Below are 26,110 nucleotides of genomic sequence, written 5' to 3'. Positions count from 1 at the left end.
GATCAGGGAATACTTTCAGTTCGTGTCTCCACTTGGCAACTTGGTTATTTTTTTCATTAAAAGATAAAGGAAATGTCAATAATGTTGCTTACTTTAAGAAATAGTTATCTATTATTTTAAAGTTTTTTATTTTGTTTTATAATTAAAACTTTTGCTGTACACTAAATGAATGTTTAGGCAGTGTTTTAAAGATGGGGTCTCATGTAGCCCAGGCTGGCCTGGAACTTGCTATGTAGCTGAGGATGATCTTGAACTTTTGATCTTCCTGCCTTACTTCCTGAGTGCTAGGATTATAGGCATACACTCCCATGATGGGTGATGTTGCTCTGTATGCTATGAATGTGTTGCTCTGATTGGTTGATAAATAAAATGCTGAATGGCCAGTAGCCAGGCAGGATAAACAGACAAGGAAAATTCTGGGAAGAGGAAGGCTGAGTCAGAAGACGCCAGCCTGCCATCCAGGGAGCAGCATGTAATGGCACACAGGTAAAGCCATGGAACACGTGGTGATATATAGACTAACAGAAATGGGCTGAGTTTAATTGTAAGAGCTAGTCAGTAGTAAGCCTGAGCTAATGGCCGAGCAGTTATAATTAATATAAGCTTCTGTGTGTTTACTTGGGTCTGAGTGGCTGCAGACTGGGCGGGACACAGGAAAACTTCCAGCCACACCACCGAGTGTTTTGAACTTCTCTTTCAGGTATATGTGTGGTGTACACACATATTTGTCAAGGTCCTTGTGCCACGGGTCTGCCTTGGCCGTCTGCCTCTACTGCTCACGTTATTTTCTTTTGAGACCTGGACTCTCACTGAAGCTGGAGCTCACCAATCAGTTAGACTGGCTGGCAGTGAGCCCCGGGGGTCCTCCTGGCTCCACCACCCGCCACTGGGATTATAGGTGTGCACCCAGATTTCACATGGGCGCTGGGGACCCAAACCCAGGTGCTTGTGTTTTCTCAACACTCTGCCTGCTGAGCCACCACCGCAGCGCTGAGGGCTGAGAGACTAAGTCTGGGAATAGAATTCCTTTGAAAGCATTAGTTTTTCTTTTATATTTCTAGTTAATGTACCAACCCATCTGATGCAAAAAAAAAAAAAAATTTACAAATCTAGATTTTTTTTCCACTCTATACATAAGAATTTCAGAAGTCATAAAGGTAAATGTGGCATCGTTATCAGTTAATCACCAACATACTTAATATCAGCAACATACCAGATGTCAGAAAAGGAGAAATGAAGCTTTTACTTGATTTTTCAAAGGGAGTTTTATTTTTTTAGGTTGCAAGTAAATTGTCCTTATGTTTTTATTTGGTTGTTTCAGGAGACGGACAGCTGAAAAACAAGCACACAAAAATGCTACTGAGAATATTCAAACCCCGACTTGGCCTGAGGGAACAGAGACAGTTCATTTTATCATAGAAATAAGAAAGGTAAAGGGACTTTCTCCCTCTTAAGACTACACGCCTCATTTGCCCTGGGAGAGCCACTGACGTGACTATTTTGGACACTGTTGGTACGGATGTCAGCGAGGGTCTGGAACAGAAGCACGCCACAGAATCCCAACTTGCCAAGAACAGGTGCGGCTCAGAAAGAGCCCAATGTCACCACCACTGCTGACTGCAAGGTCTCTGCGGCATCTCCCTGAATCGACATAGCACCTGGCCAATGCGCATCAATCAGTTTTTTCTACCCTTGCCACCACAGTGTGTGTGATCGGTTTAGAAGGTATTTTTGGAACGCAGGTCTGGGCGTCTACTATGCCTTTTAAAATAAAACCCTTTTATTTTCTATTGAAAAGCATCCAAGCTTTCTAATTTTGCCATCATCTACCCTAAACTAAAATACTTCTTCAAGCCAGGCAGGCATGGTTCTGTACACCTTTAATCCCAGTACTTGGGAGGCAGAGGCAGGCAGATCTTTGTGAGTCTGAGGTCAGCCTGGCCTACACAGTGAGATCCTGTCTCAGAAATAAATATTTTTTCATACCCCTTTTCATACATATTTTCACCCTAGAGGTAATTTTGGTGTTTAAAAAAAAGGTCAAAGAGGTTTAAAAAATGGTAATAAATTGAAGGGGTAGCACATTTTAAGTAGCCACCAATTTACTTGGTTCTTCAAGCATTTTACAGTTTAGAAAACATCTTAATATCCTAAAATATGTTAAGGGTTATTATAAATCACCTTTCAGAACATGTCTCTAATGGAGTGAGGTCCTATTCCTTTATGGTAAGCACATAGTAGATGCTCAATAAATCTTGTCACAAAATGGCTGACTACAAAAATATATTTATGTCCTTTTTAAAAACCAAATAAGTAGTGCTGTTTTTGCTTGTGACATTTATGCAACAAAATGCAGTTCAGCATAAGAACTGACTTAAAGCCACGTCTTAGAAAAATAGGGCACTCAAAGGTAGACATTTCAAAGATGCACAAAAACCTAGGGTCTCCCTATGAATTTCCAAATATAGCATGTTTGACCAGGAAACCACATATTTGTGAATGAACTATAAACTGAAGGGTAATTTCAATATAACAAGTATACGTTTAAGTTAATATACTGAAAATATAATTATCAATAAAAACAACAACAATATACATTAAGAGAAATGTTAACTCTCTGTATTTGCAAAACTGTGCAAAGTTGCTTGTAGTGTCCTCAGATTGGGGGGGTCTCTCCTGTGTTGGTGAAGACCCTCGTCTTTAAACGGTATGTAGTGAAGAGAATCGGCTGCCACTGCACTAGCTGGAGTCTTGCTGGGTCTCGGCCTTCAAACAGCTGGTGTGGATGTGGGACACCTGTAACACCGGCAGCAGCAGCTGGAGGGCGTCCTGGATGTATGTGGTGCTGTTGCAGCCCTGCAGGAAGGGAAAATGGAGCTGAGGGATATTTTCATAGTCCAGTTTCGACGGCTGTCACAGTTTGACAACATTCTCTTTCATCTGAGGAGAGGGAACACCATCAGACTACACCATCGTGAAATTCTTAGAATGGTCGTGCGTGTAGCAAATGTCAACACATCTTTTTGGATGGAGTATGCCTGGGTCTTAATTATGTAAGTTAATAAAGGGACTTCCATTCAGAATGAGATAAATCATTTCCACAGGCTTTTTTTTTTTTTTTGGTTTTTCGAGACAGGGTTCCTCTGTGTAGTTTTGCGCCTTTCCTGGAACTCGCTCTGTAGACCAGGCTGGCCTCGAACTCACAGAGATCTGCCTGCCTCTGCCTCACGAGTGCTGGGATTTAAGGCGTGTGCCACCACCGCCCGGCATTTCCACAGGCTTTTAAGGGATGTGAGTGCGTGTAGATCCATCATGGCCCAGTATGGCCAGTACGATCCACTCTTTCTCAGGTCAACCCTATGGCCCTGAAATCACAGGACAAAGGAGACTAGAGTCTAAACCATAGACAATTTATCGAAAGCTCTGCACAGAGTGCACTGGGGGATTATTGTAAACATGGTGAATTGGGTGAAGTTTAGGATATCTAGAACATGAACATTTCTTCTGGGCCAGTGAGTCTTGGGTCTCATATCTGTGGTGCACACATAAGGGAAATTAATGTGCTAATGCGCACTTTTAATCTGGAAGCCAGGACAGAGATTTGGGGTAGGAGACTGAGAACTGAGACAGAGTCTCACTATGCAGCTTGTGTTGGCCTTGAACTCACCATCCTCCTGCCTCAGATCTCGGAGAGCTGGGACTGCTGGTGCACAGCACTACACCCGGCTTTCCAGAAGGCAGATTTTCTTAGACTACACTCTGTCTTTGACTTCCAGGGGTTTATTAGCTGTGTCTGTTCCACTGGATTTGTCCCTATCGTCCCTGCCCCTTCTGGCCGGCTCCACTCCATGGTGCGGCTGTGTCCTGCGTGATGACGCTCGCTGCCACCACTTTGTTCATTTTTGCCCATTGACAGCTTTGCTTAACAGTGGGGCACAGTTCCCAGGAATACAGCCATCAGTTCTTAGCATTCCTGGTGCTTTGCGACCACCAAAGCCTTCAGGTGGCATCTAAGAGGGAAGGTGTGTGCACTGCCCAGGCTCTGCATCTGCTTGCACGGCCCTGCGGCTACCCACTGCAAGTGTTTTACAGTCTGGTGTCCATCGGGAGATCCCCCTCCACTGGCCACAGGCAGAACGCGTGCCCTCCCTCTACCAGGAAGAAGGCACCTTGGGCTGCTTCTCTCTTACATCGCTGGGGTCGTTTTTTTTGGCCGAGCGCACCCCAGCCCGTGCTGGGACAGCCTCCCCATCTGTGTCGCTGACCCAGTGAAGTGAGCAGGCAGGTCAGGGGGTGAGCACCCATGGGCCATCCTACCCTTGTTGCTGAATGGGCAGACATTCTGTGGCAACTTCGCTAACCTGGGACTCAGTTTCAGCTACACCAAAGGTTATCGCCAACGAAGGGAAATGCCCCGTTTTTTAACGAGAATCACCAGGAGGCAATGATCCTCCACTGTAGCCAATAATCACAGTGCCAAACTTGGCAGCAGAGATCTGCCTCCGCTGGGGGGGAATCAGTGGCAGGAAATAACCTGCAAGCTTAGCATTTTCTTTTATTATAAACCAGGAATTCTTGAAAATTAGGCATTGCTGCTCCGCCAGAGGCTTTACAGCTGGCTGAGCTACAAGAATGCACACACACACACACACACACACACACACACACACACACACACACACACGCATGCACGCACATGCACACGCACAGACTGTGAGACTGTTGGTGATAAGATTTGAATTTTGATAACGCTTGCTGACTGGGAGAAAGAAGAAAGAACACAGCTGCAACATCTGCTTTGATTCGGAGTACTTTTCTCTCTGGGGACTACTTACCTCTAAAAACACACTATTGATCATGGGGTTAAGGACTTCCGCCTTCTTGTTGCTCTGTGAAATTGAAAGTAAGAAATTGACAGATTAGGGGCTCATCCCGTAAGGCTTAGCACATCACATGTAAGATGCCGCTTGGTAGAGGGATGTCTTAGGGAGAGGAAGGAGAGACGTGTGTGCTTACTGGAGACCCGTGTCTACACCTTCCTGCACCTGTGATCTCTAATTCTACCAGCGATCCTAGGAGGGGGTTGGGGCTGTGATAAGCGTAGGTGCTAGATGAAGAAATAGCAATCCTGAAGGCTGAGCGATTTGTGTAAGTTCACGTTGCTAGAAAAGTAAACTCAGATCTGTTTAATTGCTGGAAATTTGTAGCCGATTGGATCCTGTCTTCTATGTGCACAATTTGCCTGACACCATCCTACACCCAGACCAGCTACACTTGGAATGTTGATAGTGAGTTTACCATGATTTTGATTATTGTGTTTGAAAAGTCTTTTTGGTCTTTATATGTAGCCCAGATTAGCCTCCAACTCATGATCTTCCTGCCTCATGCTTCCAGGGGATGGGATTACAGACATGTATCATGCCTCGATGCACATTTTAATTAAGGTATCTATATAGCTTACTGAGATTTTTGTTCTTAGGAATTTTATTCTATATATTTTTCATTATGTGTATGTGTGTATATGTTGGTGTGGGATATGTACATGTGAGTGCAGCTGCCCTCAGGGGCCAGAAGAGGGCATCCGATTCCCTGGAGCTGTAATTATAGGGAGTTATGTGGGTGCTGGGAACTGAACTCGGGTCCTCTGTAAAAGTAGCACATGCTTTTAACTACTGAGTCATCTCTCCCAGCCCTGAGCAGTTTTTTTTTTTATTTTAGTTTCATATTTTGGCTTTCTTAAAATTCCCAGGCAGGTTAAGTCCCTCACTTATTTATCCTAGTAGTCCAGTCTGTCTGTCCTTTCTTTGTTCTCTCTTTCCTTCCTCCTCCATGTCAGCTGCAGACACGAATCTTGGGTCTACGTTATCTACCAGAAGAGCCACAAAGTAAAAACATCCTTAACTATAACTTCCAAATGCATCTGAAGAATCAGGTTTGAAAAGCACACGGGTGTGTAAAGCATGGAGAACAAACCCCTATCTCAGGTGCCCCAGAAGGCAGAGATGCTCATTATCCTTAGGTATATTATTCGGCTGTCAATCAGCACTCTTCCCTATCGAAACTGCCCAACCTTCTCCAACGATGAATCACGACTGGGGCAATCGTAGCGGGCTGCCCTCCCTCACCGTACCTGGGAGGCTCTGTGGCAAACAAAAGCATATGAATTAAATATATCTTCGCAGAGAAGTCTCCCTTCATTGGCATTCCCCTACAGAGGGCAATGCCTTGCTGAGGAAACCACAATGGAGCCTTGTGGGAGGTGGGGGAGAGAACCTCTTTTAAAAAGGCACTCCTTGTAGTAAGCAACCAGAAAAATCCATCACAGGATTTGCTTTCATGTTTATGTGATTATCGATAAACCTCTAAGAGATCATCAAAACGAGGGCAGTAAAATGACATTGGTTTTCAGAATCAATGAGATGTGTGGGCAATTTAAACGGAGTCTGGAGAGCACTGCACACTCATTAGCTTCAAGTTATGAGAAATGGCTGTTTGGGAGGACAGAGACAATGACGGATGCAAACGATTCGTCATAGCTGCAGATGGGCTTTGTCGTGGTGATGCCATGCCGATGCCATGCCTGTTAGCTCCATTTTCAGACGTAGCTTTCACCGTCTCCAAATGGACAACACATCTGCTGATTTTTGCAAAACCCCAAATGTCTGTACCTGTGTTTGTATCTGTATACAATTATGAGTCCAAGCATACACCCACCTGCTGGAAACGTGGAGACCCTGGCTTAGGAACAGACCTTGGCTTGGTCACCTAATGCTTATTAACAATGCAGAGTCTCTGTCTTCAGCTCACATAGGCTGACCAAGAATCTGCATCTGAACGAGGTCTCCAGGTAGTTGATGTGCATGGTAAGGTTTGGGAAGCATTACACTAGAGTATGATACGGTACATGGAGAGGAGAACACCATCACAAACTACCACTCCAGGAGGAAAGCCTGTTTATCACACACCATATAAAACCCACAGACACCCCTGGGACACCAAACAGTTGGTTATCTGTCTGATGCTCCATAGACTGCTGTGGGGAGCTGTGAGATCAATGAAGAGGCCCCGGGCGAATACGGTCACTTCTCTGGGACTTGGGTTCCTCTGCTAGTGAGCTGCAGAATGTGAGGAAATGGAACAGCAGAGGCTGGGGACCTGAATGGATGAGGCCAGCCCTGCGTAAACCCACCATTCCCACCAAAGCTCATCATCAAGTAACTTGGACTATAGGAGTGCGCTTCATCCAGCCTGTCATACCAATGGCTTCCACCTCTACATCATTCTGCTTACAGACGACACACCGCTGCTGAAAGCCTACAGTTAGATAAGACCACGATCCGCCAAGCAAACAGACTCCTGGCAGCAGTACAGATTGGTGGCCTGTAGCTCACCCTCCATTCATAGAGTCACTTACGGAAGCCTGGGGACAGATTTCTTTGAAGGACTGCTCTTGGACCTAAAGTGTAGTAACACCACAGCAGCTAGTAGTCTGCAGGACACAAGCTTGTCCCCAGCCACTGCTGAGTGACACCAAGGTGGACATCTGACCATCTGACCCACGCTAAGGGTCTTTCCGAAACCTCTCACCCAGGAAAAAGGGATGTGAAAGGAGAAACATACTTCAGCAATGTTTCAGAGAGCGCGGATGAGCTCTATCATTGGGTCCCCAAAGCTGTTCACAGCCTTCGACTGCCTTCTGTCCATAAAGACCCCATTTATCTGAGCAATTTATAACCCACCCCTAGAGGCCTAAAAGAGAGCATAACCCTGGTTTCAGACTTCCAGTCATCCTCAGAAAACTGTACATTGCAATCAGAAATACCCTAACTAAAACCTGTCTCCTGTGTCTCTGGGAAGGATCAGAGCTTGCATCCGGGACTTTAAAGGGAAGGAGGAAAGTTAAGGAGGAATGGTCCCCTCTCGTCCCCAAAGGTGGGGCTTTATAATGTGACTGATTTCTCCCCCATGTGCATGTGTGTAGTGTGGAGGGGGGAATCACACACGTTTGCATGCCTGTGAGCATGTGAGTGCATGTGTCGGGTCTTCCTCAATTGTGCTCTACTTTATTTACTGAGACAGGGTCTCTTGCTGAACCTGGAGCTAGCCAATTTGGTTACCCTAGCTAACCATCTTGCCCTGGGGTGGGGGGAGCCCTAGTCTACCCCCAGAGTACTGAATTACCGGTAGGTTCTGGGGATCTGAACTCAGATTCTCCTCCTCACACATCAAATCCTTTATCTACTAAGCCATCTTCCCAGCCCAAGAGGACTACCTGGGGCAGAAAAGGACAGAAAAAGACAACCTGGCTATGTAATCAGAAACCACACATTGAAATAAATGCAGTTTTTCAAAGCTATTATCTTGAGAACAGAAACACTTAGATGTTAATTGACATTCTGTTTTTCTTTTGAAACTCTTATCATATGTGACTTATGAGAGGGCAATAGTGAGTGATAATATTTAAATTTAATTATATTAAAAAAGATTCTTGAGTAGTGAAATCATAGATAATAAGCAACGGAAAGGATCCTTCATTTGACACCCATTCTTCTGGTATATGAATAAAATGAGGTCCACAGAGATCTGACCACTCACCCCACAGCTCAGATGTCTGAAACAGCAGACTGGAGTCCAGACAGAGAGACAGAAGACTGGAGTCCAGACAGACAGACAGAAGACTGGAGTCCAGACAGTGAGACAGAAGACTGGAGTCCAGACAGACAGAAGACTGGAGTCCAGACAGACAGACAGACAGACAGAAGACTGGAGTCCAGACAGACAGACAGAAGACTGGAGTCCAGACAGACAGACAGAAGACTGGAGTCCAGACAGTGAGACAGAAGACTGGAGTCCAGACAGACAGAAGACTGGAGTCCAGACAGACAGACAGACAGAAGACTGGAGTCCAGACAGACAGACAGAAGACTGGAGTCCAGACAGTGAGACAGAAGACTGGAGTCCAGACAGACAGAGAGACAGAAGACTGGAGTCCAGACAGACAGACAGACAGAAGACTGGAGTCCAGACAGACAGACAGCAGACTGGAGTCCAGACAGACAGAGAGACAGAAGACTGGAGTCCAGACAGACAGACAGAAGACTGGAGTCCAGACAGACAGAGAGACAGAAGACTGGAGTCCAGACAGACAGAGAGACAGAAGACTGGAGTCCAGACAGACAGACAGACAGAAGACTGGAGTCCAGACAGTGAGACAGAAGACTGGAGTCCAGACGGACAGACAGAAGACTGGAGTGTGGTGGTATTGTGTATTCTAATAAATTTATCTGGGGTCAGAGAACAGACAGCCACTAGATACAAAGGCTAGAAAATGTTGGCACTCACACCTTTAATCCTAGCATTCCAGAGATAGAAATCCCTCTGGATCTCTGTGAGTTCAAGGCCACATTGGAAATAGCCAAGCATGGTGACACACACCTTTAATCCCAGAAAGCCAGCCTTTAATCCCAGGGAGTGGTGGTAGAAAGCAGGAAGATATATAAGGCGTGAGGACGAGAAACTAGAGGCATTTGGCTAGAAGATTTTGGCTGGTTAAGCATTGGGCTGGTTAAGCATTCAGGCTTTTGAGCAGTAATTCAGCTGAGACCCATTCCGGATGAGGACTCAGAGGCCTCCAGTCTGAGGAGACAAGACCAGCTGAGGATCCGGCGAAGTGAGATAGCTGTGGTTTGTTCTGTCTCTCTGATCTACCAGCATGGACCCCAATAACTCGCCTCAGGTTTGATTTTATTAATAAGAACTTTTAAGAATCCTGCTACACTGGAGTCCAGACAGAGAGACAGCAGACTGGAGTCCAGACAGACAGACAGCAACTGGAGTCCAGACAGACAGACAGACAGACAGCAGACTGAAGTCCACAGCCCAGACAGAGGAGAGCCCTAGGCTGATGGTGTTTAGAGAGGCGACCTCAGCCTGATTTTAGCAAACCGCATGACACAGATCTACGTATGGTGTTGTCTCCAAAGGTGTCATGTTCCTGGCCTCTCCTCAAAGCTCCACTTCCCTAAGAAAAGTGAGAAAACGGTCCAAACTGTACTCTTACCCCGACAGTGGTTAAAGAATCTGTAAACTTCTTTGATAAGGAGGCTACTTCATTGCACATCGCTGTGGTTAATCTGAAATAAGGAAAAAGAAGTTTGGGGGTTTTCAATAAACTACGGTAACTTAACCCTCAAGACAATGATTGACGTGAACTCAGCATGACATCAAAAGGACAGCACGTAAATTCGAAGTCACCCTACAGAAATGAGCAGCTCTCCTCAACACCTTCCGCAGGCCACGGTTTTCTTTCCAGTTTAATTAAGGAATAATCCTCTAATTAATGTGCCCTCTTTTTAGAGTCAAAGCCATGTGCAAGGAAATATCAAGCTTGAGCATCATTTTCATAGGACTGGAAATTCAGGCCAGGTGGCTTTCCTCCAGTATCTGGGTCATTTTAAAATAATGGATGCTCACCGAGGCACTTACTCACATGTTACCTAATGATTAAACTGAGCCTGCCAAGTGACCTGCATGGGACATACAGGGGTAATCGAAGAAAGGGGATTAAAACTCAGGCATTTCACACATGCACACGCGCGCGCACACACACACACACACACACACACACACACGCACACACACGCACACATGAACACTTTTTGGCGCTAGGGAACAACCCAGGGTCTTGGATATACTAAGTGAGCACTCGACCCCTCCCCTTTTAGCAGTGTGTCATGATGTGGCCCAGACTGATCTACCTTGAATTACAGGAGATCCTCCTGCCTCAGCCTACAGAGAGCTGGGTATATGGGCATGCTCTAGCATATCCAGCCTCTCTCTGTATCCTGATTACGTTTTTACTACATGCCTCAAAATCATGATCCCCTAGAAAATGTCTTTAGGACATCTGGAAATTTGAACTTTACCTTGACCATTCTACTTCTAAGTCTTTACTCCAAGAAAATAAAGCAAGAAAGACAAAATTAGTAAGAATGTTTATCCTAACACCACAGATGACAAAAATTGAAAACAATATAATTGCCAAACAATGTGTGTTCTGTCTGATTTTGTCCTCTGTGGTGTCTGATTTTGTCCTAACAATTAGAGTGTGTGATTTATTTTTATTTTTATTTTTGTGTACATTGGTGTTTTGATATGGGTGTCATGTCCCCTGGAACTGGAATTACAGACAGTTCTGAGCTGTCATGTGGGTGCTGGGAATTGAACCCAGGTCCTCTGGAAGAACAGCCAGTGCTCTTAACCATGAAGCTATCTCTCCAGCCTGAGTGTGTGATTTAATGGTGATTAAAATGCTATTAGAAAAAACGATAGGTCCAGATTAAAAAATCTTACATGTTACAAGAGCTACTAAAGTCAGTGAAAGGTTTGTTTTCTTTTTTGATAGATAGGGACTCTATCTAACATACGTATTCAGAGTTTTCTTTGTGTATATGTGGGTGCATATGCCACATGTTGGGGGAAGGAGGTGTGTGTTTCCATGTATGTGGAGGCCAGAGTCAACATCTGAGCCTTCCTAAATCTTCCCAACCTTCTTTACCTATTTATTGGATTTTCAAAACTGTCCTGGAACTCACTCTGTAGACCAGGCTGGCCCCGAACTCAGAGATCTACCTGCCTCTGCCTCCTGAGTGCTGGGACTAAAGGCATGTGCCGCTGCATCCAGCTGCGTCCGACCTTATTTTCTGAGACAAGATCTCTCATTGAAAATGAAAACTCGCAGGTTCAGCCCCGGGGATCCCCTCTCTCCACCTCTCCAGCTCTGAGATGACAGGTGTCTGCAGCCTCATCTGGCTTTTTGTAAGGGTGCTGGGGATTGGAGTCAGCTCCTCGGTGAACACAGCAAGCAGTTTCCTGAACCGGTCATCTTCTCAGCCCCTCACTCCTGTATGTTGCTGTGGAGTAGACCTAGGACTTCCCATGCATTAATCCAGCCTTGCCACTAAGCTACACCCCCAGGCCTAAGTATCAGGTTTGACGAACTATGTGGAGGCATCCATCCATCTGAAATTGGTTTGTAGGAAGCCCCATGGGCCAGGCCAGGAGATGGCAGAGAACCATGCTGTGTGTTCTTGCGCAGAGGGTGGAAGGGCACTCACTGACTGAACTGGTCAGCTGGGGGTTAAACAGGGCAGGGAGCCAAGAGGTGCTAAGAGCAAGAATTCATGCCTGGGACTTCTGAGCCTCAGCCCTCCTCCTTCCAATCCACACGGCAAAGACAAAACAGTACCTGGATACTGTCCTCAGCATTTCAGAATCTTCCTGTTTTGCCATTCTCTTTTCCTTCCATATGTTAAAAAGTACATAATCTCTCTAGAATTGTTGCATAATATATAATTTCTTTCTAAATACATAATTTGCCTTGTCAGATGTAGTAAAATTAGCGAGCTGGCAAGGTGAATGCGGATAGTGAGTGAGGGGTGTCTGTGTGTGTGTGTGTGTATGTATCCTGATGTATTTTCTTGGGGGCTACTTTGGCTCCCTTGTTTCAATAATAATGGCATGGTATTTGGACATCAGCTAAAATTCCATGTCATAATATATATAATTATACACATAATAGTTAATGACTTATTTTTAGCTCTGTTTTCTATTTTCAAGAAGATTCCACACTCTGTTTTCATGTGTGTGTGTGTGTGTGTGTGTGTGTGTGTGTGTGTGTGTGTGTATAAACTTTTGTATATTTGTGTTTGCATAACACTAGATAAACTAATAACAACAACTGTTTATTAAAGAACATAAACTACAATGTATAATGCAGAAATGCAGCCTGCAGAGAACTGGCTTGCATTAGTGGTTGTCATGCCCAGAAAACAGACTATACAGGGCAGGTAAAATCTCTGAAAAGGGTGGTGTGTGTCTGCCTACTTTTGTGCTGAGGAGTTACATTAGAGTATCTTTTCTCTGTGGGTGTAGCATGAAAGAAGAAATTCAATGTTCTGTGCTTTGAATACTTGGCTCTTGTTCACACCTCTGGATGATTTAGTGTGCTTCCTTTTTCTTTTTCTTTTTTTTTCAAGACAGGGTTTCCTCGTGTAGCCCCGGCTGTCCTAGAACTCACTCTGTAGACCAGACTCACAGAGATCCACCTGCCTCTGCCTCCTGAGTGCTGAGATTAAAGGCAATGTGCCTTTATTGCCTGGCTTAGTGTGTCTCCTCTTAAATCTCATAAACAACTCCTATGTTATATTATTATTACTATTTATTGCTGTATAATACATTTCCTAAGGGAGTCCTTATATTTTAAAATGACCATAGAGTAACAGAACAGTTGACATGAAAATATAAATCTTCAGTTGCTTGGAGTATGTGCATATGTGCATTTTGAATGGCATACACACATGTATACACACACATGTATACACACACACGCACACATGTATACACACACATGCACACATGTATACACACACACACACACACGCGCACACACACATGTATACATACACACACACACACGCACACGCACACGCGCACACACACGCACCAGCATGCGCACATGCAATTTAAAAAGTAAGAATTAAAAGTGGCATTAACTTTATCAGAACTTTTGCTTGGTCCTGGGCTGGTTTTTCCTCTTCTTGGCCATGAAGAATCAGCTCTGCGACTTTATGGAGCTGCTCGATACAGCGCGCCGTTACCTCAGCCAGGCTTTCGATGGACAGCATGTACACTTCCTGAAATGAACGCACGCAAGAGACTTAGTCACTAATCAGCCTCTTTTCAAAAATTCCTGTCACACTGAAAAAAAAAAAAAAAAAGGACACGATGCTAAGCACGTACTGTAATAGTGAGCTACACCCTGATCCCTGGATGATGTAATCCTGTGTCCGTCCTAACTCAAAGGGCGGGGTGATGGTTTAGTCGGTAAAAAGCTTCTGCATAAGCTTGAGGAGCTGAGTTTGGATCCTCAGCACCCACATAAATACTGCACACCTTCAACCCTGGGACTGAAGGATGGAGACAGGCTGATCCCTGGGCCTCACTGACCATAGACAACGGTGAGCTCCAGGTTCACTGTGAGACCTTGACTCAAAAAAAATTAAATAAATAAATAAATAAATAAGGTGGAGAGTGACTGAAAAGGATTAGAAAAGTCAACTTCTGGCCTCTGCACAGAGACAAAGCATGCATACAATGTGTGTGTGTGTGTGTGTGTGTGTGTGTGTGTGTGTGTGTGTGTGTATTTGTGTGTCTGTGTGTGCTGCCAGGTCCCCAGGGGTAAGACAAGCCTTGTCACCCTTGTGTCCTCAATAGTCAGAGTGACACTAGGCACATGATAGGCAGATCGTGAGTTAGGTTCATGAAGGAAAGATGAACAGAAGCACTTCAGTGAACATGTTCCCTTGGAGTGATCAACCTTTGTCACTTTAAAATTAGAATCTGGCAGAAAGAACAATTATTGCAGATGACTTCTGGGGCACGGGCAGGACATACAGTCTACACCTATAAATTAAACTGCAGAGAAGAAGCCACCGCAATGCAAGGTTTTCAGGAAAAAAGAGCTTCAATTACCCCATTAGTGAGGGAACATAAAGACAATTTATAGTAACACATTTGCATATAAGATGGAAATTTACTGTAAAGATAAATCAATTATGCTCTGGAAGATCTCTCTGCTTTAAAATTACGAAGTTATGGAGAAAAGCTACAAAACGTACGGAAAGCTCAGCCATACGTTGTCTTGGAACAGAGAGGCTGGAGTGTCTCTTGCACTCTCACGGTCGAGAATGTAGGACACGGTGTAAACGTAAAATGGCTATCCTCACTTGAAACGGGGGCTGCTCAGAAATTACCATTGACAGCCGGGCAATGGTGGCACATGCCTTTAATCCTAGCACTCAGGAGACAGAGCCAGGCGGATCTTTGTGAGTTCGAGGCCAGCCTGGTCTACAGAGAGAGATCCAGGACAGGCACCAAAACTACACAGAGAAACCCTGTCTCGAAAAACCAAAAAAAAAAAAAAAAAAAAAAAAAAAGAAAAAAGAAAAAAGAAAAAGAAAAAAAAAAGCAATTACCATTGACGACTGTGGGTGACGTGGAATGGATTTACCTCTACAGTCTTAGTTCCTTTCTCCCCCATTTTGTCTTCTTCGGGTTCTTCGGCTCGCCCTTCCTTTTCGTCCTTCGTCTCTTCCTCCTCTGATCTTTTGGCCACGTCGATTTGCACCAGGCTTCGATCCTCTTCCACCCAGTCGTGAGCTTTCTTCATGGCCTGCAATGGCCCCAACCAAACAATACATTTACCATGGGAATGTGAAAACCAAGTCATTTCAACCCGGACCCTCCAGGGTGGATGTGTGGGGGCCATTCCTTAAGCTCCTTAGAGGGCAACCTTGTTGTTTGTAGAACTGTAAACTAGGAGAAGAGGGCAGAATGGAAAGTATATAGAGAACATTGAAGGGCCTGAGAACTTTTAAAAGGGCATTAAAAAGTAATTATTCATTTTTATTTGATGTGCATTGGTGTCCTGCCTGCATGTATGTCTGTGTGAGGGTGTCAGATCTTGGAGTTACAGTTGTGAGCTTCCATGTGGGTGCTGGGAACTGAACCCAGGTCCTTTGGAAGAGCGGTCAGTGCTCTTAACCGCTGAGCCATCTCTCCAGCTCCTAAAAGGGGCCTTTTAAAATGCTATTCAGATGAGAATAAAAACGACAGACACTCTGGAACCGTGTGTTCCTCATGTCTCATGGTCAGCGATCAAAGACGGACTGTAGTTTTTCTCGTATAGGCTGGAAATTAGTGAAGGGTCACGGCGAAAGCCAACTTCCTCATGTGGTGGTTTTCCCAATCATCTCGGAAAACAACGTAGAGTGATGGAAGGAAGAACCACGGCGGCTTTGCTTCTGATTCACTGCAGAGCCTCCCACCTCTAGGGGGAGCAGAGGCCTGGAGGGACCTGGAGGGCAACATGAGCAACCCGTGACCTACAAAACCGCGGCTACCTGGAAGCTGCAGAAACCATCTCTCCAGCCTTGTTTGTGGCTTCCAGAATTCAGAGAAGAGGCGGACTCAGCCGGAGCTCATCTGCCCCTTCAAGCTGTCTGCTTAAGTAGACATTGTCGCTCATCTTATGCTAAAAGGACTTACCTTAAAGCCTCTGTGTCAAAGTCTAACACGTCGGAATGGTGGGGGGTACTTGAAGAGATTAGGGGAGAGACACCCTAAAAAGTCCTCTTTTAGGGAGAAAGGCTGACCCACACAATCCAGAAGTCCCCACACCCCCTTCCAAGCAGTGGCGGGCGCTGCAAGGAGATGAATGAGGTAATTTCCCAGTGTTCAAGTCCCTGACCTGCCAGATCGGTGACCCCTAACAGAGAGAAAGACATTACTCATCTCGCCACCTTGTACCTCATTCTGCCCTTCCTTCATGTGTTATAATAGGTGAGTGCCCATGCAACCTCTGCTAAGTAAGGTAAGAGGAAAGAGGAAAAGGAGAGACGAAAAAAATTATGTAGCTTTGGATAATTAATGGTCAGTGTCTGCTTAAGAAATCCCACGGCAAGACCCTGTACTAACTTGTAAAATGCACTGTGAGGAATGTGCTAGAGGAAGCTGGAATGCCCAAGATGGACGGTCCTGAGATGTGTTGGAGCAGCAGCAGCTCCCTTCCGATGGGAGGAGAGGTATGAATCTCCTCTCTCTAAAACCGGCGTGGCTCTTTAAGAGGCAGGGCTGGGAGCAGAGTCTGGAAAAGTCCCCTGGTGATTCCCCTTCACCTCACTTTGAAGATAACCGTCCTCTGACAGAAAATCCCATTTCCCTGTGAGGGGGTAACCGACTTTCTCAAGGTCACGAGATAATTACTAGTGAAATCACAGAACGCAGGTCTCGGAAGTCCTGCGTGCATGGTGTTGCCTCCTCGGATACTAATTACCGACCCCAGGCTCCCCTCCCGCCCCCTGTGCCATAGGGGTTCGGCGTTTTTTCCATTTCGTGTGGATCTGTGGAATCTTACCACCGAGACCCGATCTCCCCAGCCCCCTGCTCAAACCAACGGCACGGGAGGGGTTGGTTCTGACCTTATTGAGTTTGTCAGGTGTGGCGGCCACGTGTAGTTCAAACAGGAGTTCCGTAAGCATGCTAGCAAATTCTTCGCCCTTTTCTTCTAGGCCTAGAGACAGAACACGACAGAAGTCAGAAGCGTGATGTATTCACTTTTCACCCTTCAGAACGTGGCAGCTCTCCTGACTCAGGAGAGGCTGTGGCCGTGTGCCCTGGGGCTGCCTGGGAAGATGGATGTCACGTCTTCCATGGGTGAGCACAGTAAGGAATCGGCGGGCTGTCTGGAGAGCGCTGCCGAGGCCTAGCTCCAGGCCTCTGGCACCAGGGCACCCCTAGGCTGGCTCAGAGGCTACAGAGGCCACGGGGAGAGACCTTGCGTGTCTTGGGACCACGGCTCTAGTGGCCCATAGCTAGTTGTTGAAAGAATGAGTGGACAGATGTATGGCGTGTGTCAGTCAGGCCTCTGATGCCCGGTACTCAGAGGGTTGCTAGGCTCCACACTCTAGCTCTGGTGATGCCCAGGGAGCCCTGCTGAGGACGGGTTGCAGGGCTGAGTGAGTAGAATTCTCAGTGGGGTGTGTGCTCTGATGTAACACCAGCTCTCTGGAGAAATTTCCCAAGGTTCCCCAAGACACCTGTGTCGCACTATAATACTTTTTTTTTTTTTTTTTGGTTTTTCGAGACAGGGTTTCTCTGTGTAGCTTTGCGCCTTTCCTGGAGCTCACTTGGTAGCCCAGGCTGGCCTCGAACTCACAGAGATCCGCCTGGCTCTGCCTCCCGAGTGCTGGGATTAAAGGCGTGCGCCACCAACGCCCGGCGCACTATAATACTTTTTAACGATCTGTTCTCTCAGACTGGAAGCTATCTAAGGACAGAGAAGAGTTTAACTCATTACTAACACGGTGTCTAGAACACAGTAAGCGCTAAGGGAAAATGTTATCTGACTTGATAATCTATTGATGTATCATATGATCTATAATACAGTAATCATGAATATTTGTTATGTAGGATAATTATATTTCTTAAAATGAAAATAAATATTCCTGGTGGGCAACAGAGCTCTTTGAAAGGCGCAGTCTCCCTTTTCTCATTTATAACTTCAATACAATGCCATCTCAAAGCTTCCAGTCGGTGCTGAAGTACTCATTCCATAATGGGCTTATTAGCTCCTTTGGGGGAGAATAAAAGCATCAGTAGTCTGGCCTGATTGCATGTGCGCAAACCCCTCCGTGGAGAAGGTACCCAGGCCTACGCCAGAGCCCAGGCGTACCTTTGGGAAAGGCTAAGCCATGTGAAAAATATTATACCTAACACTTGCCTGGATTTGCTGGTTTCAGTTTTATAGAAAAACGGTTAATGGGTAGCTCATAAAGATAGCCAGGGTGGCCTGTGGGTCTGTTCAGAATGTTTCTCTTTGATCTGCTTGTTATGATCTGTAGTTTCACAAGGGAGACCGGCCAATAAACAAATGGATAAACAGGACAGTTATGTCAAGTGGTGAGTTTTACGGAGAAATACAAACCATGGCAGAAAGACAGGGGTAGCCAGAACTTTGAAATTTTATTACAACATTTTTAAAGAGTTATTTTATTTTCATGTGTATGAGTGCTTGCTTGCATGTATGTGTGCGTACCACATGCATGCCTGGTGTCCACTGAGGTCAGTGGAGGGCGGCGGAGGAGGTTGGATGGATGGCTGTGAGTCCAGTTGGTGCTGGGAACTGAACCCAGGTCCTCTGCAAGAGCTAGAGTCTGAATGCTTGTGTCTCCCTAACTCATAGGTTGACACCTCATCACCAGGGGTGGTGGTATTAGCAGCTGGGGTTTTAGATCATGAGCATGGCATTCTCATGAATAGATCAGGGTCCTGTTTAAGGGTCCCCAGAGAGCTGGCCACCACTGCCATTGGGAGGACACAGCTGGGAGATGCTGCCTGTGTCACGAGACACCAGATCTGCCAGCACGTGGATCTTAGAGTTTCCCCTAAACTATGAGCGACAAGTTCCTGTTGTTAGTAAGGTGCACGGTGCTACTTGCTATGGAAGCCTGGACGGATCAGGACAGGAAGGGAGCTATGAAGAACCGGTGGCCGTTTCAAAGCTGGAGACCCCTGAAGCATTTGTGTTCTGATGTCGCGTCAAGTCCCACCAGACACACTTCATCTCTGGGTGTTCGTGTCAGCGTGGTACAGAATAATTTATTTACACAAATTTTCCATCTTTTGCCAACAGCTCACTGATGTTGTATTTGGTTCCTATAGTAATTAAAACGGCAAAGATGGAGTTGGGGGGTGCAGCCCCCACCTGCAGAGGTCAGGGGAGGAGTGTCCCAGCAGCCTGGCAGTGGCAGGGAATGCGCCTGTCAGGTTCAGGGGACAGGAGGCAGGCCAGCGAGTGAGGTGCCAGTCTGGGGGCAGACAGCGACAACTGCCTTAGCTCGTGATGAAGTAACAGGGGAAACGCTGGAACCAGGAGGCTAGGTGCTCTTTTGCAGCTGTAGTATCGTTCTCGGAGGAGGAGTGCGGAGAAAGCTTCCCACGGCGATGATGCGCGAAGAGAAGCGAGAACAAGACGCCATTAGCCAAGTAAGAGGAGGTTGGAAGGGAAGGTGAGGAGAGAGAGGATGGAGAGGGAGGGAGGGAGGAAAGGGAGGGAGGAAGGGAGAGTCCACTGAAAGCAGGTGGGCAAGGTCTCATCCTGGAACTGCCTGGTCTCCCTCAGTGCGAGGCTGTGCTGCGGAGCAGGGGCCCTTGGCTGAGACCCACAGCTGGGTTCTAAGCCACCCTGTTCCTTAGCCTCGGGCCCCGAAAGCAGCCACCAGACTTCTTCAGCTTGCCACCCCCTGTCCCCTCCAACAACCCCCACCCCGTCAACTAGGGATAATAAAACTCACCCTTAGTCCTTTTTAAAAATCTTTCTTTGTAATGTGGGAGGGTTGCTAGGGATCAAATCCAGGGACTTTCTCACGCTAAGCAAGCGTTCTATCGCTGAGCTAGGGCCCCAACGCCATCCTTCCCTTTTTAGTTACTATAAGAACCAAATACAACAGTGCTGAGCTGTTCTGAAAAATGGAAAACTATGTAAATGAATTGTCATGCACCACACTGACGTGCACACACGAGATTAAACCCATTTGGTGAGAAGGGACAGTAAATCAGAACACAAGTACTTCAGGAGGCTCTAGCTTTGAAATGTGCATCAATTCTACTAACTAGAGACCAGTAACTTTTAGCATGTATTGGGGGGGGGTGCGGGGGGGGGGGAATCACTAGAAATAGGTAAAAGCAGATGATAATAAATGTTGCAACAAGGACTATTACTGCTATTCTCGGTCTGTATACATGGCCAAGAGAACTTCCCCAAGGCAATAAAAACAGAAATTGGACTTTTAACATCTCCTCACAGCCACGGTAAAGCAAATTAGAGAACCATGGTGGTGTGGTGAGACTACATCACGCCAGAAAGACAAATCTGCAAACCAGTCTTATTCAGTGTGCAGGAGCCCGATATTAAATTTATCTAGAAGATGACAGTTTATTATTATGCTTTCTGAGACTACCAAATAAATTATTTAGTTGTTAGAGGCTTTCAGGAATATAAGTGCATTTGTAAGAAAAAGACAGAAAACAGAACAGCAGAACCTGGTGAAAATGCTTACATTTCTGCCAGAATTGTGCTCTTGGATTTTTTTTTTAACGTTCAACAGATAAGATTCCTTTCTGTCATTTTTTTTTGGGGGGGGGGGTAACCCCTCCATCTTCCTGGAGCTGTCACACGCCATGTGATGGGGTTGATTCTACAACAACGCCTCTGTTATTCTCTCCCCGTGCCTCATTAAGTGTCTGAATGACATTTATTTATTAGATTCAGTTAATGAAAATTAATAGTGTTTTGATCACCCGGAGATGCCCTTTGGGGAAAATGGATCTATTACGGGCGATAATAGGCTTTTGTCATGAACAGAGAGACAAATTTACCATTTTCCCCCTCCTAGCCCTCAATTTTCTTAAAACACGATACTCAGCACTTCAGTGGGTGTGTGCGTGTGTGCATGTGCACCTGTGTGCACGTGCATGTTTGCGTGTCTGTGTGTGAAATCCAAAAAATCTCAATTTACTGAATGAGGCTCTATATTTAAATGAGAACATATCACACTGCCTGGAGCAACACTTTCTTTTAGCAGTAAGGAACCAAGGTTCCTCTCTAAGCATCAGCACTGATGAGCAACATAATACTATTTCACTTTGAATTAGCAACGACATCTCTGATGTCAGTGAAAATATGGAGTTCTGTGTGTGTGTCCATGTGGGTGTGAGTGCATCTGGGGGTGTGGGTATGTGCATGCATAGCATGTGTGGGAAGTCCAGAGGACAACACTGGTTCAGTCCTCAGGTGTCTTTCACATATTGTTTGAGGCCAGGTCTCTCATTGGCCAGGAACTTCACCAAAAAGGCAGAGGCCAGACTAGCTGGCCCACAAGCCTGCCTCTGCTTCCCACCTCTCCAGAGCTGAGATTACAGAAGTATGCCACTGATTCTGGCTTTTGCTTATGATATAGGTGCTGGGAATTCAAACGCAGTCCTTACACTTGAAAGGCAAGCACCTCATTGGCTGAGCCCTGAGCCCTCTCCCCAGCCCTGGGGTCCATTTAAAAAAAAAAAATCCTTTCTGAATGACACACCCATCAGGACCAACTTCTCACTCAAGTATCATGAGCTTGAAGGACAGCCTGACTGGGGTGATGGTTAGTGCTGGAAGGGGGCATCTGTAGGTTCATCTTGGGTCCCCAATGTGAGTTGCATCTCCTTTGACAGCTCGTATTTTAGGTTTTTTTTTTTTATGAGAAAAATGACAAGGTTGCCATCTTTGGTGACTTTCATAGGAACATACAAACGCTCAAAAAGATTATTCCCAGTCACCTCTTTGGTATTGGCCCCTTTCTACACTTCAGTATAATTTTTTTTTTTTTAATGCAACGAGTATAAATCTCATTAAGGTGAAGACACAGAAGGTCGGGGTGTGGGGTTAAGGGGGAAACCGTGATTAAACACGTTTCTGAACGCACAGAATAACTGTCCCTGAGCCTCAAGGCTCAAGCGCATGAGCCCTTAGGTTTGAGCTTTGATTAAAGGTACATAATGCACCTGGGGACAAAACGTTCCTGTGACTTGACAATGACAGTGTGAATGCTTATGATCACGAACGACTCTGCCTGGTGGGGGAATGACAGGCACACTAATGAATAAAAGCTGCAGCTTGCTCTGACTTTCCAACCTTCCTGGTATTGTGTTGACACACTAAATAACTACAGTACCAGCTGACGTATTTTGAGCATTTCTGTATGCCAAGATCTGTAAGCCCCGCCCCCTTCTCTCTCTTTGTCTGAGGATCAGGATGTAAGTTCTTAGCTACTGCTCCAGCACCATGCCTGTCTGCTTGCCTTCATGTTCGCCACCATAATGGTCATGGACCGACCCTTTGAAACTGTAATTAGGGAGAGATGGCTCAGAGGTTAAAAACACTGGCTGTTCTTCCAGAGGTCCTAAGTTCAATTCCCCGCAACCACATGGTGGCTCACAACCATCTATAATAAGATCTGGTGCCCTCTTCTGGCCTGCAGGGATACATGCGGACAGAACACTGTGTACATGATAAATGAAATAAATCTTTAAAAAAAAAAAAAAAGAAAGAAACTGTAATTAAATGCCTTCTTTTATAAATCGCCTTAGTTATGGTGTCTCCTCACAGCAATATAAAAGTAGCTAAGACAGGGGGAAAGACTGTTGAGATGTGTACACCTCGCTCACTCCATGATCTTCAACTTGAAATACCTCATCCTGGGTGGGGCACTTGGAGAAAATGGCACAAGCATGGTCAGAACTTGTGTGGTGCTGGGAACTGAACTCGGGGCCTCATCCGGCTAGGCAGGCGTGCTGTGCTGCTAGGCTACCAGCCTCCCACAGCAAGAACTGTATTGTTCAGATGCATTGTGGGACATGTGCAAAATACACAACTCCTACACACAGGAATTAAAAGGAATGATAAAGATATGCAAAGAAATCCATTGCAAGACGTAGGCACCCTGGCCGTCAACCACACTACACAGCATCCACACACGGGATTAGAAGGTGCAACATACACTGTAATTGTTTAGGTCCAGCAAACCGTGCTCTATTCACTTGACCTTTTGAATTTATTATGTGCCGGTGATGTGCCAGGGACCATGCTGGACCCCAGAGGAAGGACAGGGCTCCTGCTCAGCAAAGAGAGGGCTATACGTCACTGTGACCAGCCCAGGTCCCCACGACAGCTGCACAGGGCATCTAGGGGAGCCCCTGAATTAAGACAACCTCACCCTGTCCTCAGGGCTGGTCTCAGCGGCTCCGTCCTGAGGCCCAGGCCACCAGTTTATCTTGCTGTTTATTTCCCTTTACCTTGTTCTTCTGGACTTGCTTCACCCTCTGATTCTTTGGCTACAAAGATGTCTTTGATAGAAATTAGGTCATTTTTCAAGAGTTCTAGCTTCTCTCCATCCAGTGAGGCTAAAAATGACTGAACCTGAAACAAACAAACAAACAAACGGGTCAGCGTACCTGTCATCATTTCTTCTCATGAACACAGACCAGGCTGGCCTTGAACTCACAGAGGTCCACCTGCCTGTTTCCAGTTTTCCCAAGGCCTAAGTGAGTGAGCAGCAGTGTGGGAGGTAAGAAAGGGCTGGCTCTACTCCCATCCACAGCATCAGCTTCCCAGGCCTCCGTCTTCCCAGTCTTTTGTTATTGCGACTCCTGTTACATCATAGCATCTCGTCCAGACCGGCCAGGAACGGACTTTATGGTCCAGGCTGGTCTCGAACTCGAGCTCCTCTTGCCTCAGCTTCTTACTGCTCTAGGCACGAGCCACCACACAGGACTGGTTATCTTGTTCATAAAGTGGGACCCACACTTCCTTGGGATCCCTTGTTCGATAAAGAACCACCATCAAGAGACTGGCACAGGTCAATGGCAGCGGGAACTCATTTATCAGAGTGGTTAAGACACACTTTGGCCGCCACACAGCTCAAATATCAGCTCCTCACTCGCTAATTGTGGACCTTGTGTAATGTATGTTCTGATGCCTTGGCTTTATCTATGAAACGGGGACTGTTTATATCTACCTTACAAGGTCACTTTGATCACTCCAGCAAAAGAACTGACTTAAGACACTGTGGTGCTCCATAAATGAAATATCTAACACACATACACACACACACACACACACACACACACACACACACATCCACATATGTACTTATTAGACATGACTTGCCCTGAGTTTACAAAAATGCCCAAAACACATTTTCCTTTTCTGAGGGCTAAGTGTCTAGAGAAGTTTCTCAAACCTGTGGGTCTCGGCCCCTTTGGGGGTTGCATATCAGACATCCTGCATATCAGATATTACATGATGATTCATAACAGTCACAAAATTACAGTTACGGAGCAGCGGTGAAATAATTATATGGCTGGGGGTCACCACCACATGAGGAGCTGTGTTAAACGGTCGCAGCATTGGGAAGACTGAGAACCACTGGTGTAGAGGAAGGAAGCCCACGTCAACCAGTATCAGCCATGAGTGTGGGGAAGGGCACAGCAGGGTCACCAAAGAGGGAACTGTCACCCTGCCTTGGGAGAGGACGCTCTGCTTGGACTGACGTCACCCCTGCTCACCTTTGGCATCTCTCTTTTTCGACAGTACCCTCTATGTACATGTCAAAACAAGTACAGATGGCCAACCATCCTCTGAAGATTAATTTGAATTTCCAAACTGGTCACAGGGCATGGGATATCATATTAAAAAATGAGGTGTGACTGCAAAACTGTAAGTTTTTGTTTTTTTCATTCTGCAAGTCAGATCCTTGCTCTGGAGGGGGGAGCATCAGCAGAGGAACTCAGTCCTCCCCGGAATAAGTTTCATTGTTCATCTGGTTGTAGATCAGCACACCAGCCTAGGAGTCAGGCCTGGCATCCAGGCTGACAGACCCCATTTTCCCGAGTGTTTACGCACATCACGGGGTGCTGTGCACCTGTCCAAGGCTCTGGGAGGAAGCTTGGCAGGAAATCGTCACAAAACCCATTAGCCACGCAGTTCGGCAGGTAAATGTGCCCTGCTCTATGGCTCCCGGCCAGGCCTTCTTGACTTGGCCTTCTGAGATGCTTCATTTCACTCACGGGCTTCTGTTTCCACCTCTGAGTTTACTCCATTCTGCCACAGTGACGTGCGCTGAATTGTAGTGGGATTCAAGAATAAATAATAAATGATCATGCATCCTTCAACACTCGAGGAATGCCAACCGACTGCTTGGCGTTAGGTAGAGTATTGTTCAGGTCACACAGGGGTACACAGGGTGTCTTACAGCCCTCGTCCATGAAAAGAAAAAAATGCAACTGAGTGTAACGGAAACGAAATGATGGATTCTTCCCATGTATCACGTATTGCACTGCCAGGTCTGTCTTATCTGACTCTATTTATTATTGTGTGTGTGCATGATGACGGACGACGTGCTGCGGGTGTGCATGCCGCCGCGGTGGGTGCATGGGTGGTTAGGCCGTCATGTGCTGGCAGGGTCTGAACTCCAGTCCTCATGACTGTGTAGCGGGCACTTTTCCACACTGAGCCACCTCTTCAGCACCGATTCTTCCTTTCCTTTCTCTTGTGGTGCCTGAGTCTCGGCCAATGAAGTAAGAGTGGACATAATGAGCATCCTTTCTTGTCCACAGCTTTCCAATGGGAGTGTGTCCTCTCTACTTCCTTGGGTTGATGGGAGTCAGAAGACCATAAAGCACTAGAGGATGGTGACATGCAACACTCCTAATTAGACTTGGACACAGGGGAGTGCCCGTTCCACTCTCCAGGTTACTGGGTGGGCCTCTGTCCCAGGCTGTGCAAAGGAGGTCAGTGTGAACCCAGCAGGTGACTTAGAGGTGGCTGCTTGCAAGGGGCTGAGGGTGGAGCTGGAACAACCATGTCTCCCCTACCTATGCACAGTGGTTTGAGGTAAGAGACAGCTGGAGACTGAAGGGGCAGAGTGGAGGATGGGATAGGAATTTGGGG

At 46.2% G+C, this 26,110-nt stretch overlaps 1 protein-coding gene across 1 annotated transcript in view; it reads right to left on the bottom strand.

Moving 5' to 3' along the window:
- Nucleotides 1-1,246: 1,246 nt before the first annotated feature.
- The window catches only part of Fam114a1 (family with sequence similarity 114 member A1), a 71,878-nt gene continuing 47,014 nt past the window's right edge, over nucleotides 1,247-26,110 (bottom strand). The window contains exons 8-14 of the mRNA XM_028882223.2: nucleotides 23,455-23,578; nucleotides 17,040-17,131; nucleotides 15,071-15,232; nucleotides 13,555-13,694; nucleotides 10,061-10,133; nucleotides 4,836-4,889; nucleotides 1,247-2,856 (exon numbers count right to left, since the gene is read on the bottom strand). Coding sequence (XP_028738056.1) covers nucleotides 2,740-2,856; nucleotides 4,836-4,889; nucleotides 10,061-10,133; nucleotides 13,555-13,694; nucleotides 15,071-15,232; nucleotides 17,040-17,131; nucleotides 23,455-23,578 — 762 coding nt within the window. The 3' untranslated portion in view covers nucleotides 1,247-2,739. The remainder of the gene's footprint in view (nucleotides 2,857-4,835; nucleotides 4,890-10,060; nucleotides 10,134-13,554; nucleotides 13,695-15,070; nucleotides 15,233-17,039; nucleotides 17,132-23,454; nucleotides 23,579-26,110) is intronic.

Source organism: Peromyscus leucopus, chromosome 10 (genome assembly GCF_004664715.2).
Source record: "Peromyscus leucopus breed LL Stock chromosome 10, UCI_PerLeu_2.1, whole genome shotgun sequence".
NCBI classification, from domain to species: domain Eukaryota; kingdom Metazoa; phylum Chordata; class Mammalia; order Rodentia; family Cricetidae; genus Peromyscus; species Peromyscus leucopus.
Note: the sequence above shows the minus strand (reverse complement) of the source record. Positions and strands in the feature narration are given on the sequence as shown.